We start from the raw sequence: 14,244 nt of genomic DNA on the forward strand, positions 1-14,244 counted from the left end.
TGGGAAGTGTTACCCTCTTGTCTAGAGGCTGCAGAGTTAGAAGCCGGTCCGTTCCTGAAATTGCGAAAGGAACGAAAATTAGACTTATTTTTTGCTTTGAAAGGCCTATCCTGTGGAAGGGCATGGCCCTTTCCCACAGTGATGTCTGAAATAATCTCCTTCAATTCTGGCCCGAATAGGGTCTTACCTTTGAAAGGAATATTAAGCAATTTTGTTTTGGACGACACATCCGCCGACCAAGATTTTAGCCAAAGCGCCCTGCGCGCCACTATTGCAAAACCTGAATTTTTCGCCGCTAGTTTAGCTAATTGAAAAGCGGCATCTAAAATAAAGGAATTGGCCAACTTCAGTGCGTGAATTCTGTCCATGACTTCATCATATGGAGTCTCCTTCTGGAGCAAATTTTCTAGTTCATCGAACCAAAAAGACGCCGCCGTGGTGACAGGAATAATGCACGAAATTGGTTGAAGAAGGAAACCTTGCTGAACAAAGATTTTCTTAAGCAACCCTTCTAATTTTTTATCCATAGGATCTTTGAAAGCGCAACTGTCTTCTATTGGTATAGTTGTGCGTTTAGCTAACGTTGAAACTGCCCCCTCTACCTTAGGGACCGTCTGCCATGCGTCCCTTCTGGGGTCAACAATGGGGAACATTTTCTTAAATATAGGAGGGGGAACAAAAGGTACACCTGGCTTCTCCCACTCCTTAGTCACTATATCCGCCACCCTCTTGGGTATCGGAAACGCATCAGCATGCACTGGGACCTCTAAAAATTTGTCCATTTTGCATAATTTCTCTGGAATCACCAAAGGATCACAATCATCAAGTGTAGCTAGCACCTCCTTAAGCAGAGAGTGGAGATGTTCTAGCTTAAATTTAAATGCAACGATATCAGGCTCTGCCTGCTGAGAAATTTTTCCTGAGTCAGATATTTCTCCCTCGGACAGGCCCTCCCTCACTGCCAACTCAGATTGATGTGAGGGCATAACAGATAAATTATCTTCTGCGCCTGCTTGCTCATCCTCTGTATTTAAAACTGAGCAATCACGCTTTCTAGGAAAAGCTGGCAGTTTGGATAAAAAGGCTGCTAGAGAATTATCCATTACTGCTGCTAATTGCTGCATAGTAACAGCCACTGGAGTGCTAGATGTACTAGGTATCGCTTGCGCGGGCAAAGCTGGTGTTGACACAGAAGGAGAGGATGATGAACTATCCCCACTACCTTCATTTAAAGAATTATCTTGGGCAACATTATTAAATGTGACAGTACTGTCCTTAATCTGTTTGGACGCTATGGCACAATTCGCACATACATTTAATGGGGGAACCACCTTGGCCTCCATACACACAGAACATAGGCTATCTGAAGGCACAGACATGCTAAACAGACTTAGGCAGGTCTTTAATGCAATACAAGTTATTTTATACAGAACCGTTACTGTCTCTTTAAATAATAAAAAGGCACACTTTATTACTGAAACGTCAGAAAAACATCAAAGAAATATCCGATCTTTATGAAATTTTCAACACAGTGTCTTAATGCTTTGAAAGTATTGCACACCAATTTTCAGGCAAATTAACCCTTAAATGCCCAAACCGGAGCTAAAATAACAATTAACCGGTTAAACACACTACAGTCCCCTGCCACAGTCTCTGCTGCAGCGTTTACCTTCCTTAGGGGTTATTCAAAACAGTAATAAGCCTCTCTGAAGTCCTTTTCCAAGCCTCTGGACCTTCCATGTGAAGCTGCATGAACTGCCTAGTGAAAAGTAACTGCGCAACTGAGGCGCGAAAATGAGGCCTCCTCCCTCTGCATTCCAGAGTGAAGGGGCCTTTTCTGACGAGATTAGGTGTCTAAACGGCTGCCAGGCGCAAATAAAATTCCCCAAAAGTGTTTCAAGTTTGAAAACACTCCAAATGTCGCATAAACTTGTTAAAAATCAAACGACTTAGCCCACAATAGTGTCAACCAGCATAGAGCCCAAGTTATAAGCCTTAATTCTGTTACTGAGTCTAAGAAAATGGCTTACCTATCCCAGAAGGGAAAACTGACAGTCTTCTAGCATTACATGGTCTTGTTAGAAAAGTGACTGATCATACCTGAAGCAGATAAGCCTGCAAACTGTTCCCCCCAACTGAAGTTCTCTGGTTTCAACAGTCCTGCGTGGGAACAGCAATGGATTTTAGTTACTGGTGCTAAAATCATACTCCTCTTTTAACAGAAATCTTCATCACTTTCTGTTGTAGAGTAAATAGTACAAACCGGCACTATTTTAAAATAACAAACTCTTGATAGAAGAAATAAAAAACTACAACTAACACCACATACTCTTTACCACCCCCGTGGAGATGCTACTTGTACAGAGCGGCAAAGAGAATGACTGGGGGGCGGAGCTAGAGGGGGGGCTATATGGACAGCTTTGCTGTGTGCTCTCTTTGCCACTTCCTGTAGGGAATGAGAATATCCCACAAGTAAGGATGAAGCCGTGGACCAGACACACCAATGTAGGAGAAAAAGAAAAATTGATAATAGGAGTAAATTAAAAAGTTGCTTAAAATTGCTGCTCTATCTGAATCACGAAAGAAAAAATTTGGGTTCAGTGTCCCTTTATATCTTTTTCATAAGTCTCACAACGGAAGCATTTCTAATACTGTGCAACTGAGAATATGCAGTATTTAAAGGGACATTAAACACAAATAGTAAACTACATGATTATAAACCTTCATATATAAGAATAATGTTGCATTGAAAATTGCAGCTTTACTTTGTCAAATGAGTATATTGGTTTATGTTTATTCTTTTCACCGATTTCCCTGTCCCCCAGAACAAAAGAACCCCTGCTAACCAATCACAAACTAACATTCAGAGATAGCACAAACTCTGTTTGCACATGCGCAGACTGGGGTAGCTGCACACTTGTATTCGCATAATGTGGTTTAGCACTGATACAACTTGGTTCCTATTGCAAAGAATGATTTGCCTATCATGATTGTTGATGTAAAACTGATAATCCACCTTTTAAAAGCATGTGACACCATAGAAGCGTAGGGAGTAAGGGAAAAGTAAATTTATTTTACAACAAAAGACAGCAAAATAAATAATGAATGTATATTGCAATAATGAAACATTTTACGTGTGGTTAAGACGTCAAATGTAATGGTCCTTTAATAGTTTTCCTTTGATGGGGAATATCATGTATCAGACTTCTGTAACAGAGCAAGGTTTACAGCATTTATGCAACTTGCTGCATACACTTCATGTTCACAAGGGTTAGGGAAACTGAACTTCGTTTTTCATATTTATCTCCAATAAGCAGGTGGTCTGAAACGTTTTAATAAAATAACCCTGTTGAAATTATTGAGGTTGTAAGATTAATCCAGAAACTGTCTGATTTGTGGGGCTTTTGATTATCGGCGATCCAGAGATAAAGTAACCGTAAAGGATATACTTATTGAACAACAACACAGAAGCGAGAACGGCGACCAACACAGCTAACTAGCCGAGGAGCTACAAATATACCCAGACCGAGATATATGCTCTAAGCTTAGTGCACTGTCTTTGTGAATAGTGCCCCTAATTATGTTCTAACAAGGTGAAGGAGGATTTACCCTATGAAGAGACGTTAGACAAATTGGGTCTGTTTACACTAGGAAAATGGCTCTTGAGGGGTGATAGGATTACTTTGTATAAATATTTTCAAAGCCCATGTACAGAATTGGCAGTTTGTGACAAGAGTTCACAATTTAAGGCTAGAGGAAAGGAGATTTAATCTCCAGCAAAGTACATACTCTTTCACTGTAAGAGCAATTAAATTGTGGAAAACCTTGCCTAAGGAGGTAGTGATTGCCAATACCTTACATCAATTTAAAAATGGCATAGCTACATATCTGGCTAAAAACAGAATTCAGGTGTATGATTGCTTGTGTTAAGTCGGATTTCTGATTGTTTAATTTAAGTTAAATGGTCAGCTTCTTTAGTATAAATCAGTTAGGATATGTATAGGTTGACCTCGATGGACTTCCGTCTTCTTTCAACCTCATCTACCATGTATGCTGCCATGTGTGTTGCTATGTATGTTACTATTTATGTTTCTGTGTATGTTTGATATTGGGCCATTGGAGCATATTCTTGTTTTTGTGTTGCAGTTTGTTATATTTACATAAAGTCTAATGCTTTCTAAGCCTTACTTGATGAAGTCGCTGTACTCCATCCAGAATACACCTTCACTGCTCCCATGGGGCATCAACTCATTCTTCAGCGGTGACGGCCACTTAGGCCATTCATCTGACCAGCTACCGTTCCAGGAAAAGCGTCCCCAGGGGTTACGTAATCGGAGAAGCCTGAAAAGGTTTTGATTTTTAAATAAAAATCCATTTCTCAACAAGGCCCTTCCTGATGTACAGAGTCCCAGCACTCACCGACAAGCCTGAACGTCCCTCACATCCAGTATGGAGTAGGCATGGCGAGGGCGCAATCCTTTGCTTTCATAAACAGCATCATCCACCTTCATGTTTCCTCCTCCGCAAGATGCTCCCATGAGAAATCTGTATCCACAGGAAACAAATTGGCATGAGGAGCGTAGTATAGAATCTAAGGGAACTAGTTTAAAGGGACATGAAATGCAACATTTTCTTTTATGATTTAGATAGCCAATACAATTCTAAATAACTTTCCAATTGAATTATATTATCTCATTTGCTTCATTCTCATGATATCCTTAGTTGAAGAAGCAGAAATGCACTGCTGGGAGCTAGCTGAAATCATATACTGTATATGCAGCTTGAGTCTACCCAAGTATGCTTTTCAACAAAGGATACCAAAAGAACAAACAAATTAAATAGAAGTTTTTAGGAAAGTTGTTTAAAATCATATGAATCATGAAATAAAGAAACAATTTATGTTCCTTTAACTGGAGTAAGGTTTTTTTTTTTTACTGCAGGGGGCTTTCAATGGTGTTTGGGATATAAGAAGGTTGGCAAGTTCCGTATAGAACCTGTGTATATGGTAAAAGGCAATTCTACTAGTTCTGTGTTCAATCAGCGAACACATCTCTTTATTTGATCTTTGGAGCCTTCTGTTTGTATATAACTACAGCCATTGTGGGGTCTGAGTGGCTCTTTTAAAGTCATTAAGTCAAAATGAAAGTTTCATGATTCGGATAATAGCGTATATGGCAGCAGTTACAAAGAGAAAAAGGAACTGGTTTGCAGTTCTATGCTCTGTCAGAATCATTAAACTTTCATTTTGCCTTTCATGTCCCTTTAAGAATGCAGAGCCAAATGTGATCGGAGGTCCTGAGAGGCGTCTTTTTGTTCTGTGCTTGGTATTGGACTCCTCAAAATTAAAAAAATGGCCACTATTCCATGTATAGAAGTATATATATATATTAATCTATACTGTATTATGTTCTAGATCAATATAACACGGTACAACAACCATGTTATAGGGCACCAATGCAACAACTGTTGCATCATGGTCTATGCCAGTAATGGATAACCATGGCACTCCTGATGTTTTGGAAATACACAGCAGAGTGCTAAGCATCATGGGAAATGTAGTTCCAAAACATCTGGGGTACCAAGTTTAGCCGTCACTGGTCTATGCAAAATAAAGACAGTGACTCCCTTGACAGTTCTTTTAGCAACTGAAAGCTTGACAAGTAGAAACGCTGAGACACCTCATTTATGGTATCTAACTTGTTTTATTCTTGTCGCTCATTAGTGACAGATTACTATGTACCCAGTGTCATTATGTCACCCCTAGTGCTTTACAAATATATAATAATAGGTCATTGCATCTCTATTTACTGTAGGAGACCAGGAGCCTCTTAGTATTAGATCTGATGGACAGGTGGAAAAGACCCTTTAATATTGCTAAGGAGCCCCTGCCTGCTATATATAGGACCCTCTCGGCTGGGTATAGCTTGTGCACATCGCTTCTGGCATAGCAGAGCATGGCTGGATACAAGTTAGAATATTTAATTCTGATCTCATGACACTCAATTCCATGCAAGATTGTTTTTACGTTTTAAAAGCCCATAACAGTTGAAAAATGACATGCTCCAATTAGTTAGAGTATGTAATTTATAGACTAGTGACCCAGCACTACTGTGTGTTTAACCCTGCAAAGGGATTAAGCACATAGTACAAGTGCCCATCAGGAACCACGGAGCACTGCCGCCCCCCCAAGCAGAAACTGCTGCATTTCCAATCAGCACCAGTTGCACGACTCAGCAGTTTAACTGGTGCTGCGGACTAGATCAGAGGTTGCTCCCACTCTGTACCAGCAGTGCTCTATGGGCCCCAAGTGGTACTTCTACTGTGTATTTAACTGATTTGTAGAGGTTAAACACACAGTAGTGCAGGGTCAATAGTCCTAAAATGACATATGAATATGAATTAGAACATGTCATTTTTCGACTATTAAGGCCCTTTATTTCCTTTGTTGCAGATAAGAAGCTTTCCTTTACGGCCTGTGTATATGCGCTGAATGGATCGTCCACATACAAGATTTATTCTACTTCCCCTCTTACCCTGCCTCTTTCGAGCTCAGCATTTTGGCCCAGATGAGATCAGTGTCTATGGTCTCTTCACGAGGGTTAGTGGAGCTGACTTGCAGCATTAGACTCTCACAGGGGGCTCCTGTCAGCGTCGCCAACCCCTCGATGGCTCGGCCAGCCTGAAGGGCAAAATAAGAACCATGCAGCTTTGCCAGGGCCTTCTCAATCAGTGCCACCCAAAGCTGCTTCCTCTGGGCCTGGGAAAGAACAAGAAATAGCTTTTACACAATAGTATGTTTGGCAGATGCACCTAATGTTTGTGATCTTAATTAAAACTCTGTTTAAAATGTCATCTCAGAGCATGCAAATGCAAATTAACCTCAAGTTGTTCCTAAGCAATTAAAGAGAGAGAGCATTAAAGGGACACTAAACCCACATTTTTTTCTTTAATGATTCAGACAGAGCATGCAATTTTAAGTAACTTTCTAATTTACTCCTATTATTTTTTCCTTGCTATCTTTATTTAAAAAGATGTAATGTAAAGCTTAAGAGCCGACCCATTTTTGGTTCAGAACCTGGGTTATGCTTGCTTATTGGTTTGCTAAATGCAGCCACCAATAAGCAAACACTATCCAGGATGCTGAACCTAAAATGGGCTGGCTCTTAAGCTTTAAATTCCTGCTTTTTAAATAAAGATTGCAAAGGAACGAATAAAATTTGATAATAGGAGTAAATTAGAAAGTTGCCTAAAATTGCTGCTCTATCTGAATCATGAAAGAAACAAATTGGGTGTTAAGGAAAATATTCTATACTAAATGGATAGTTCACCTTCAAATACATTAACAAGGGTGCAATGCTTAATACATAAAACAGAACAAGAAATAAGAATACACAGAAAAAAAACAGGGGAGCAGGCAATCTAAGCAGTCACAGTTCCGCGCATGTATTTTACCCGTTATGGTATTACGCAAATGTAACAAACAGTCACAGTACACTCAGCCCCTGGTGAGACTTCATGGTTTACCCCTTATTTGGGTTGCATTTGAGCTTGTGATTCTGCACTAACCTGAGAAAAGAGAAGATAACCAGCCTCGTCGCAGGGTAACATGTCATCCACCAGCACGGTGCACCACGTCCCATCCTTGCACAGCCGTACCTGATAAGCCCCCTCTGGGCACATCGATCGCGTTATCATCACTCGCTCCACCAATTCTGGCCGCTCAGCCAATACTGCCAGAGCACTTAAAAACCTGCGCAAGAGAGGAGCAGACCCTATAACTCTCCTACAAATAACCTCAGTCAGTTTCCATCTGTTCCTTCCACAAGCATAGAAGACTTAGAAATCAGCATATGAGCCTACCTAGGTTTAGCTTTCAATAAAGAATACCAAGAGAACAATGCAAATTTGATGATAAAAGTGAAGTGGAAAGTTGTTTAAAATGACATGCTCTGAATCATGAAAGTTTATTTTTTACTAGACTGTCCCTTTAAGTTAGAGCAGGCAATTTTAAACCACTCCCCAATCTACTTCTATTATCTAAATGTAATTATTACTTTGGTATCCTTTGTTGAAAGCCATACCTAGATAGGCAAGAATGCCCTACTGGGAGCACCGTTGAAGCACATGAAAGTGATGCGGCATAGCTGTAAAAAGCTGACTAGAAAATATCACCTTCACATCTCTATGTAAAAAAGGAAGATATTTATATATTTATATTTATATATATATATATATATATATTTATTTATATTTATTCACACCCCACTGTAAAGAGACTTTAAGCAGCCAGTCATGATGTTTGTCCCAGGACTTGCTAGGGAGTGTGCATCTGTCATGTTATTTTCCTATTCGGTTTAAGTTCTATGAAATCTCATGAGATCACAGCAAAGGCAAAGTGTTACCTCAGCACTGCTAAAGCTGATTGGCTATTGTTTTATTTTATTTCAGCTTGCAGCTGTACAGCAGCTGAGGTATAACTGTTTACACAGCACTTACTCTGATGAGCTGAGGAAATTGTGAGGTAAAATATCTTTATTTTTTACATAGAGATGCTCAGGTGATATTTTCTTGTCAGCATTTTACAGTTATTCTGCATCACTTTCAAGTGATTTAGCATATGAGTATTTATGTAAAAATATGTATAATGCTTCAATAGTGCTCTTTGAGGAAGCACTTCTTTACAGAAAGAGTGATTGATTTATGGAACAAACTTCCTCAAGAGGTAGTAATGACAAACACTGTGGGGGACTAAAAAAATGCCTGGGACAAGCATAAGGCTATCCTACAAACTAGATAAGTTTATACTGTTAGGTAATATCGGGCAGATTGCTGGGGCTATGGCTCTTATCTGCCTTCAATATCTCGGTTTCTATGTTATACAATTTTTTTTGCTTAAAGCCACTAAAATATTGTCCGTTCTTACCAGCAGTTTCCCAGAAGCCCTTGCAGGATGTCAGAAGGTCGCGGAGTGCGAAATACTGTCCAATTAACCCCCCGTTCCTTGTAGATGCTGGAGTTGATCTCATGCGGCCTCAGCCATCGTTTAACCCGTTGCTGGACACTGTCAGACTCCGGGAAACCAACAGATCGAGGACCAGGCGGGAAGCTGTCATCTACAAAATTCACCCTGTTCTGGGGTTTGGGTAAACCAAATAACCAGGGTTAGAAAGATAAACTAAAAAGGGAGGGTTACAGAACGTGATATTGCACTTAAAGGGACACTAAACCCCAATTTTTTTTTCATGATTCAGATAGATCATGAATTTTAAGCAAGTTTCTAATTTACTCCTATTATAATTTTTTCTTTGTTCTCTTGCTATCTTTATTTAATAAGCAGGAATGTAAAGCTTAGGAGCCGGTCCATTTTAGGTTCAGCACCATGGATAGCGCTTGCATATTAGTGGCTGACATTTAGCCACCAATAAGCAAGCATAACCCAGATTCTGAACCAAAAATGGTACGGTTCCTGCTTTTTAAAGGGACACTGAACACACATTTTTTTTCTTTCATGATTCAGATAGAACATGCAATTTTAAGCAACTTTCTAATTTACGCCGGTTATCAATTTTTCTTCGTTTTCTTGCTATCTTTATTTGAAAAAGCAGGAATGTAATCTTACGGGCAGGCCCATTTTTGGTTCAGACCCTGGATATAGCTTGCTGATTGGTGAATACCATTTAGCCACCAATCAGCAAGTACAACTTAGGTGCTGAACTAAAGATGGGCCGGCTCGTAAGCTTACATTCCTGCTTTTTTAAATAAAGATTCCAAGAGAACAAAGAAAAATTGATAATAGGAATAAATTAAAAAAACAAATTAGGCTTACGTGATTATTTCCTTTTCTTCCGTGGGAAAGAGTCCACAGCCGCATTCATTACTTATGGGAAATAAGAACCTGGCCACCAGGAGGAGGCAAAGACCCACCAGCCAAAGGCTTAAATACTCCTCCCACTTCCCCTATCCCCCAGTCATTCAGCCGAGGAACAAGGAACAGCAGAAGAAGCATCAAGGTGAAAAGGTACCAGAAGATGAAAACAACAACACCTCAAAAACATGCGGGGGGCTGTGGACTCTTTCCCACGGAAGAAAAGAAAATTATCAGGTAAGCATAATTTATGTTTTTCTTCCTAATGGCAAAGAGTCCACAGCCGCATTCATTACTTAAAGAAAATTTATACCCAAGCCAAAGAGAACACAGAATGCCAAGATGGGAGGGTAAGAGGCGGACCATTGAAGGCACCCACCGAAAAAAACATATTCCCAGAAAACAAGGTCCCGTTTCGTCTGAAAACCGGGAACAACATCATTGAAAGAAAAACAAAAAACGACCCCGTGGATACAAAACCACCGACAGTCTCAAGGATCTGGACAGTTACTACGAGTAGATGCAACCGAGACACAGGCCTTGAAGACCCCACTCTCAGGGGCAACAACCCAGTCCCAGCCCCTTAAACCAACAAGGGGAACCCAACTAACAATTCCCAGAGGGAAAACCAGACAGGACAGAAAGACCAACTCAGGCCTTCAAGGCGACAACAAAGATCCGCTCGCTAGGCTCACCTGAATATATGTCAGGGTAGAAAAAGACAGTAGCAGAAAACAGGAAATGACCAGAGAGAAACAAAGGATCACAAGGACCGGCGGACGCAGAAAACGCTACACAGCGTGGACAAGCGTCACCACCGATCAGGATTGCGAAGGGAAAAACCCTTACCACAGTTAAGACCCACACCCAGTCCACAATAGACTGAGTATGCCTCACAAGCTAGGAAAAAACTTCTGATCCCGAAGAACGATCGAGAAAAAGACGACCTAGCTAAAAGTGTGAGAGAGGAAGCACAGCCGCTACCTGAAGGAACACAAAACATCACGCTCCTTCGCAACCTAGATGGTGTAGACCAACAAAACACCACTATAGGCCGCAGAGCAGTAGAAACTCATCAGAGAACCAATCCTCTCGACAAACGAGGAATCCCTAAGGATCCCACTCCTCCAGAGGGAGCAAAGAAACCCCTCTTTCGGACCCTTAAAAGTTTGCTAGCAACCAAGGTGCAGTAGTATCAGTGGAGTGAAACTGCAAACCCACCTCTCGCTAGCTAGCGAAGCTAACCATCAGACTCTTGCAGCTGACAATAAAGGACCCACCCCTACACAAAGGGAGGGAGAAAAATCCCCCATATGAAACTAGCCACCTCAGCAGGACCAGACCTATACTAGCCACCCGATGGCACCTAGTCTCTAGGAGAACCACCAAGGGCAGCCCAAAAAGGCCAGAACCGCACACAGCAGCAAGGACCACACCCCTCAGACCGGGAATGCGAAGGGACGCGGTGGGACTCCACCTGACCCATGTCTCTGGAGCAGACTGACACGGCCAGCCCAAGCGCTCCTTACATCCAGACCCGAAGGTCGCGAGGAAAAGTGTAGTTTATAAAAACAAACAACAAAAACAAGTGAACCAGTAGGTCCCGCCCGGACCAGCCAGGAGCAACATGCATCACTAACAACAGTGCACACAACAACTCCGGATGAAAACCTGCAAACGACTTCCTTGGAAGAACTAAATCCACGCTATCCCAGAATTTCCGTAGCAAAAGAATATAAAGTAAATAAATACGACTCGGATAAAATAAACAAGGGCACCCGAAGGCATCCGCCCAGAAGGAACTATGTCTCCGCAGGACCTGCTAAACAGAGATTGGAACCCTCAGAAAAAAAGGCTGGGAAAGCTCATAATAGACCGGAGATAAGATTATACCCATTAATCTATACCGAAGAACCGTGCGAGAACCGAGAAGTTCACGGACCATAAAGGAAAGAACAAGGGGGAATAATCACCCTCAGGGGAATACTATAGTGCCATTCACGGTCTGAACACCCGGTATAGGCAGGCACATAACTGCAGGGAAACCTCGGGATCTTGCAGACGAATCAGAGCCAATAAAATATTAAAACAAAAATGTCCCGCCATCTTTGGGGGAAACAATCCACCCTGCACGGAGGAGACATCAAAGTCAGGGTCACCCGCGAAAGCAAAAGGAGTGTGCGATAGGGAAGGAGCCTCCTGAGGAACAGAGCTCCCGGAGGCAGATGGCTCAGCAGACCCAAGGTCCCCCGAGCCTAGGGACCCGGCAAACCATGCAGGCACAAGAGACAAGAGTGGTAGACTTGCGACAACAGGGTCAAACGACAATCCTCGTCCGAGGACGACTCATAATCTGATAAGACAATAGTCCCAGCATCAGAATCCTCCATGGCTAGGACTAATATAAATGCACAATATTGGAAAAAAACAACTGGCACCTGACACACAATGACTAGGGCACTCACCACCTCCTATGACCAGACCTCAGCGGAGCAGACTCTTTCCTGCGTCGCCACTCGGTCAGGAATGCGGAAGGGGAAGAAACCCCGCCCAAGTGTAAACACGCACGGTCAGCAGATGCCCCGCAAAATCCAAAAGTGTGCCACCGAAAGGCAGCAAAACTAGGCCCACGTAAAAGGATAAACAAGTCTAAACCAACAGGCATATACACATAACCCGAAGGTTTTTAGTCCTAGGCCGTGCAATTACAAGCACAGAAAAAAGCCACTATGCACCGCATAGAGTAACGCTTCATGTCTCAGCCTCAGAGCCCGTAAATACATACCCAATGCAGGTTAAATCACATAAGAAACATGAGAAGAAACCCCTTCCCCGTTCACCAATCCACCCTAAGGAGGAAATATCCCTTGATTCCAAGATCTGTACTGAAGGTGCCTCAGCGACAATGTAATAAAATTAAACGATCTTACCGGAATCTACGCCGTGGAACAGGAACACGGCCCTTCAAGTGTGACGAATAGTAGCAGCGCCTCCGTCATGGACTCGAGAGAAGGCAGCAGGTAGCGAAGCGAAGTTCGACAAGCCAAGTGCTGAAAGGAGCTGTTATAACGAGTCGGGATGGTGTCGCAGGAGAAGCTCCCACTGCATCTCCAGACTCTAACTTTCGCCCAGGCCCTCCACGAGAGGCTAACAGAACTACTTAAAACTCCGGTCTATGTCAAAGGGTAGCACCCTCCATAAGAGACATAGTAACATTAAATAAAAGTATAACAAATAGAAAAAAAAATAAAAAAAAATAAGAAAAAACAAACAAACTTCTGACACTTCTCTGCCACTTTTCTCGGACGAAAGGCAAAGAATGACTGGGGAATAGGGGAAGCAGGAGTAGTATTTAAGCCTTTGGCTGGTGGGTATTTGCCGCCTCCTGGTGGCCAGGTTCTTATTTCCCATAAGTAATGAATGCGGCTGTGGACTCTTTCCCATTAGGAAGAAAAGTTGCTTAAAATTGTATGCTCTATCTGAATCATGAAAGAAAAAATGTGGGTTCAGTATCCCTTTAAATAAAGATAGCAAGAGAATGAAGAAAAATTGATAATCGGAGTAAATTAGAAAGTTGCTTAAAATGTCATGCTCTATCTGAATCATGAAAGAAAAAAATTGGGTTTAGTGTCCCTTTAAACGTCAGAAGGCTGAATGACTGTGTGGGTGGCTGTGAGAGAACATGAGTAAGCAATATATATGTACGTGCGATATTAGTATTTATCAACTGTAGCAATGTTTTAGGTACATATAAAAATACTGATATAGAAGTCCTGTTAGTGTTATGCAGACATCATGCTGTAATATGTTCAGGGATATATCCTACACACCAGGGCTCACCAAACCCAGGAACCACTGGCTTCTAGAATTTTACGCCTGGCTTTTTTGGGGTTATTTTACATTTATCTATATATAAATACCATTGTCTAGCTCCTAAATATTCTCACTGGCTGCTGCATAATACAAATAATAGTTTTACTCTATTAAAAATAATGTTAAAACAATAGAGCAAGATACAAGTCATTCTTTCTTTACTGCATTCTTTATTTCTGGAAAATGGATGTTCCTGTGCTGAATAAACCTGTATTTTGTTTTCATGTTTGAGATAGCAAGTCACATACAGTGTCATATAGTGCTGCAGACACGTGCACACCACTAGACATGTGCAGTCCAAGTTTTCCGATACCTCCGAATGCGGAAGAAGGTGACCCTTTGTGCCGGTCGGCTATTTTTGGAGCCAGATTTATACTTGTGAAATAGCCTGGATTTGCCCACGTTTTAGTGTGTTGCTGTTTCACAAGTATAAATTTGGCTCTGAAAATTGTCGACCCTCATGAACGGCTTTCTTCAGCATTCAAAGGTACCTACCTAGGTATTCT

General features: G+C 41.6%; 1 protein-coding gene across 2 annotated transcripts in view; it reads right to left on the reverse strand.

Moving 5' to 3' along the window:
- CAPN15 (calpain 15) overlaps nt 1–14,244 on the reverse strand; it is an 81,709-nt gene that overhangs the window by 30,511 nt on the left and 36,954 nt on the right. For both annotated transcript variants that reach the window (XM_053694810.1, XM_053694809.1), the window contains exons 3-7: nt 8,924–9,132; nt 7,567–7,750; nt 6,534–6,757; nt 4,420–4,545; nt 4,189–4,341 (exon numbers count right to left, since the gene is read on the reverse strand). In XM_053694810.1, coding sequence (XP_053550785.1) covers nt 4,189–4,341; nt 4,420–4,545; nt 6,534–6,757; nt 7,567–7,750; nt 8,924–9,132 — 896 coding nt within the window. The remainder of the gene's footprint in view (nt 1–4,188; nt 4,342–4,419; nt 4,546–6,533; nt 6,758–7,566; nt 7,751–8,923; nt 9,133–14,244) is intronic.

The sequence above is a fragment of the Bombina bombina genome, chromosome 11 (assembly GCF_027579735.1).
Source record: "Bombina bombina isolate aBomBom1 chromosome 11, aBomBom1.pri, whole genome shotgun sequence".
Lineage (NCBI taxonomy): Eukaryota > Metazoa > Chordata > Amphibia > Anura > Bombinatoridae > Bombina > Bombina bombina.